Source organism: Triticum aestivum, chromosome 2D, assembly GCF_018294505.1.
Source record: "Triticum aestivum cultivar Chinese Spring chromosome 2D, IWGSC CS RefSeq v2.1, whole genome shotgun sequence".
Classification (NCBI taxonomy): Eukaryota; Viridiplantae; Streptophyta; class Magnoliopsida; order Poales; family Poaceae; genus Triticum; species Triticum aestivum.
Genome location: NC_057799.1, coordinates 43,111,698 through 43,116,751, shown reverse-complemented (window position 1 = coordinate 43,116,751; position 5,054 = coordinate 43,111,698). Strand labels below are relative to the sequence as shown.

Sequence of the window (5,054 nt, the reverse complement as noted above, 5' to 3'; positions counted from 1 at the left end):
TAATTACTCCGCATGCTCCGGTATGAACTTCAAATACCTTTTGTAGATAGTACGCAGAAATATCACTTGTAATTGAGAGCAGAGACCAGCACACAAAAAGGGTAGTAGCATGCATGCATGCAAATATCACTAATTAATTAATTAGGTAAATACACCAGTGATGCTTAAACTTATCACTGATGTTCACTTTAGTGTCTGACTTAAAAAATACGCAAGTTCGTTAGTATATGTCTCGAGTCGTTGGTCATAAGTGGGAATCCCCCTTTCTCCTTTTGAAGACAAAGCGGTACTAGCTCAGCAGCAACCCAGCAAGTACAGAACATAATTTAATATATTATTACTACTGTTTGTGAAGTTGATGCGATGATGTTATCTTTCATCTGTGACGCATCCGATCGGTACGTACGTAGCCCATCACATGAGATGCATGGGTGGAGCCGTCGGTCTCTTCGGCCCTGTTCCTTTCTGACTCGAGGTCCCATCGCCATCAATTTTAATCACCTACAGTAGCTAACAAGCAAGCAAGCAAGCGAGTGGTTAACTTTGGCTTTGTTTGCGGGGAGGCGAGTGGTTAATTTGTTAGGTTAGCGGTTAGCCTGGCCCTTCAGAATCTTCTGTCAAATCGATGGCTAGAGTAGAACTGTCAGGCAGTGCAGCGAGAGCCGTGGTGAACTTTGGGAACGCGCAGCGCCACTAACTGATCAGTCACAGCTTACGTCATGTCTCAACGATAAAAATCTTACTGATCGTCAGATACGTAGGCGTGACAAAGTAACCGACAGTAATAAAACGTCAAAAGAGATTCGGTTTTCTTTCGTCGAGTTGGAGGCGATGGATCGAACGCCGCGATTTGGTCGAGAATGATGCCTAGCAGAGAGCAGAGAGCAGAGATATCCGGGTGAATGACTGGCTTGTCTTTCTTTGTCTGCCTGAGACGAAAGTGTAGAGGCAAGCAGGGAAGAGTGCAGCCAGCATGGCATAATGCAGTGCTAGCTAGCAATGTGATGGATCGGGCTACCAATCAATGCGCTCATGTGATCTCAAATATATGTGGGCATGATTAGCTCAAACTACGGACGCTGAGAAAAGAATCGGGTCGTGCTGCACGCCTCTAGTTTCTTATTGCAGTCAACCGGCTGCAGCTATAGCTTTGCTGTTTCAGCTCTCACTAGATGCCACTACAATTTTTTTTAAAATTGCTGGGAGATGCCACTGCAATTTTAGAGTGAATTTCACTTTTTACCTTGTAGTTGTTCATTTGTGACACATATTACCCTATTTAGTGGAACTTCTATCGAAATATCAGAATTTGAAGACTTTTAGCACAGTATTACCCCCGTTTTGCATTTTGCTTATGTTAGATAGGATCGGCATGTAGTGTCGATGATTCGTAAAAATATGTGTAAAGATCGAGGGCACGATTGACGATCATGTCCAGGCTTCTATTGTCCATCTGTTCCATTCTTTGTCATCGTCCAGATATTTTTGGACACCGGGCGTCACCTCACACCTTACCTAATGGACATGCATCAGAAAAAGAGGGTCCAAAGCTTCTAAAATAGGGGTATTCTAGACGAATTTCCACTCAACGGGATAATTAGTGTCACAAATGCATATCTAGGGGGTAAAATATGAAATTCACTCACCATTTTACCAACAAGATCTACGAACTCTTTATATTTGCATGTTGGATCATGTTAAAATGGTATCCAACCTGCTGACTGGGACGCCACGCAACTCTCATCCACGGGAGCGCGTCTTGCAACTTGCAATGGTCCAATATGCAGTCGCAGTGCAAGACTAACTAAGATGATTAAAATTAGACGCAGCTCTGTAAACGATGATTACTCTCATATTTTGATCACGACTTGGAGCACAAAAAGGTGATTCTTGACCTGATGATCGAACGTAGGTACAAAGAAAATGAATCACGGAGTGTGAACCGCCACAGGCTGGCATCATTTGACCAGCCCAAGAAATGTTACATATAATATTGGCATATGGCTGCAGCAGTGACGTTGGCCTGACATACCTACATCGCTCCGGCCGTCGCCATGAACGCAGTGGAGGTCGGTGAGGGGCGGGTCAAACCCAGGACAATCAAAACCAGTAGTACTGACCACCAGATTAACACGGATTGACACAGCCGCTACGTGTGCGTGCACACGCGGCCCATGGAGGACGAAGACGGTGCCAAATGCCATGCCCGTGCACCCAAGCCGGCGTCCGCGTGGCGCGGCCACACGTACGCCCGTCCCACCGATCCGCCGCTCCGGCTCCTATATAACGACGTACGTGCCGCTCGATCCCGTCCCACTGCCGTCCATCCATCCATCCATACCTGCAACTGAAAGTCTCACACATCGCCACCCGCACCGCCCTTGTAAGCAGCCATGACCGCTCTCGACTTCATGCCCGCCGAGAAGGCCCCGCAAGCCGGCACCATCGCACTCGGCGCCACCAACAACAATGCCGCTGCCGCCGTGCCGGTGCAGCAGCAACACAGGAGGCTGGACGGGAAGGTGGCAATTGTGACAGGCGGGGCGCGCGGGATCGGGGAGGCGATCGTGCGCGCGTTCGTCCGGCACGGCGCACGCGTGGTGATTGCCGACATCGACGACGCGGTGGGGGAAGCGCTGGCGGCCGCGCTGGGCGGCGCCTGCTGCAGCTACGTGCACTGCGACGTGTCGGTGGAGGCCGACGTGGAGCGCGCCGTCGAGTGCTGCGTGGCGCGGCACGGGCGGCTGGACGTCCTCTGCAACAACACCGGCGTGCTGGGCCGGCAGGCGCCCCCGGCGGGCAACGGCGCCAAGAGCGGCGGCATCGCGTCCCTTGACGCCGCCGAGTTCGACTGCGTGCTGCGCGTGAACACGCTCGGCGCGGCCCTCGGCATGAAGCACGCGGCGCGGGCCATGCTGCAGCGCCGCGGCGGCGGCGGCGGCGGGAGCATCGTATCCGTGGCGAGCGTGGCCGGCGTGCTGGGCGGGATGGGCCCGCACGCGTACACGGCCTCGAAGCACGCGCTGGTGGGGCTGAGCAAGAACGCGGCCTGCGAGCTCGGGGAGCACGGCATCCGCGTGAACTGCGTGTCCCCCTTCGGCGTGGCGACGCCAATGCTGGTCAACGCGTGGCGCCATGGCGAGGACGACCAAGGGGGCGCGCCGGCGCCGGTGAGAGCGGAGGAGGTGGAGAAGGCGGAGGAGATGGTGCGAGGCTTGGCGACGCTCAAGGGCCCGACGCTGAGGGCGGGGGACATCGCGGAGGCGGCGCTGTTCCTGGCCAGCGACGAGTCGGGGTACATCTCCGGGCACAACCTCGTCGTCGACGGCGGCGTCACCACCTCCAGGAACGTCATCGGCCTGTGACGATCAAGTCAAACCGATTGAGATGCAGTTGGAGGGGAGTAGTACGTGCTCGAGTATCACCATCAAGTACAGCTCCAGCGAGTGGGCCAAGCCGCATGCATGAACTGTACTTGAATTAATTATAGGTTGGCACTAGTGGTAAGTAGGAGTAACTAGCTGGATCTATTTGACTGAGTGGTTCATGTGATGAACTGTGGATTTGAACAATGGCCTCTAATTTGCCTTTTTCTTCTTTGTTAATTAATAATTATTGTGCCGGATCGAGAAAGATTTGTTTAGTTCAGTAGTACATTCCTGGTTGGGACCAACGATGCAGACGAACTGTTGAGTGATGAGGGACAAAGACTTCAGTTCAGTCGTTGCGCAGAGTGTTTCGGCGTGTGTTTGCGATTTTACTTTCTGGTCGATTTGTCTTGAGAATTAGGACACTCCTACATGTGTTGTTCTCCTTGCCAGTGTCGTTCATCTTTTTTTATTTGAATTTTCGCGGGACCTGAAATGTATTCGGTTCATTGAAAAGATACGCAGATTGCGTATTCGTGAAATGTATTCGGTTGCCTACAAGACTTTGCAGCATGTTGCAAGATAGATTCAAGCGAACCAGAATCCAGAATTACAGAGGCACGGGAGGAGAAGAGATAAAGCAAAACAACACACACTTACAACACACATAATAGGGGAAAGCAACACACCACACAACCAAAAGCACCACCAGTGTAACTGAACGGCATTGGCCAGCCGAGACCAAACCATGACATTGCACCATCGACGTAACCGAAAGTCATCGCATATCCGAGACTGCACGACGGCGTGACACCACCTGTGTCGCGCGGTACATTCGAAAGGCCGCGCAAGGCCGAGACGAGGCCACAGTGCTTGTGTGCCACCGGCGTAGTCGAAGGGCATCGCCTAGCAGACCAAACCAAGGCACTGCACCATCGACGCAATCAAAAGGCACCACGCATCCGAGATTGCACAACACCGTGGCACCACCTGTGCCGTGGGGTACATTCGAAAGGTCAGTGAGGCCGAGACGGCGCAACGGCACCTATGTGCCGCTGGCGAGCTTGCTGGGCACCGCTTAGCAGAGACACACGAAGAAGCACTCGAGCACAAACCACACGAACACCGACGAACATGAAACTTGCCAAAAAGGAAGGACGGCCGAAATCCTGAATTAGAACAAGAAAACTCAAAATTTAGAGATAATCATTTGAAAATTACTTTTTTTACGAGAATAAGGTTTTGGATTTTACTAGAATTATGTTCTAAAGTCGTCATGCTAAGGTCCATTATTACCAACACACGAAGAAGCACTCGAGCACAAACCACACGAACACCGACGAACATGAAACTTGCCAAAAAGGAAGGACGGCCGAAATCCTGAATTAGAACAAGAAAACTCAAAATTTAGAGATAATCATTTGAAAATTACTTTTTTTTACGAGAATAAGGTTTTGGATTTTACTAGAATTATGTTCTAAAGTCATCATGCTAAGGTCCATTATTACCAACACACCGGAGAAGAAGCCGCTATCTTAGCTTGGTGGCACAGTAACTAGTGGATGCTTTTTTTTTTACTCGACCTATTTGACTGAATGATTCATGTGATGATGCATTGGACATTAACCTGTGCTTTATCATGGTTATTATTCCCCTTCCTTAATTCTTTTTTTTGAAACGGGCAAA

At 50.7% G+C, this 5,054-nt stretch overlaps 1 protein-coding gene across 1 annotated transcript; it reads left to right on the top strand.

Moving 5' to 3' along the window:
* Nucleotides 1-2,296: 2,296 nt before the first annotated feature.
* On the top strand, nt 2,297-3,725 carry LOC123048616 (sex determination protein tasselseed-2). The gene has a single exon (XM_044471680.1). The coding sequence runs from the start codon at nt 2,394-2,396 to the stop codon at nt 3,363-3,365; it is 972 nt and encodes a 323-aa protein (XP_044327615.1). The 5' UTR covers nt 2,297-2,393; the 3' UTR covers nt 3,366-3,725.
* The last annotated feature ends 1,329 nt before the right edge of the window (nt 3,726-5,054 follow it).

Excerpts from the sequence above, each read along its gene's own strand:
- LOC123048616 (XM_044471680.1), top strand. The coding sequence starts at position 2,394 with ATGACCGCTCTCGACTTCATGCCCGCCGAGAAGGCCCCGCAAGCCGGC.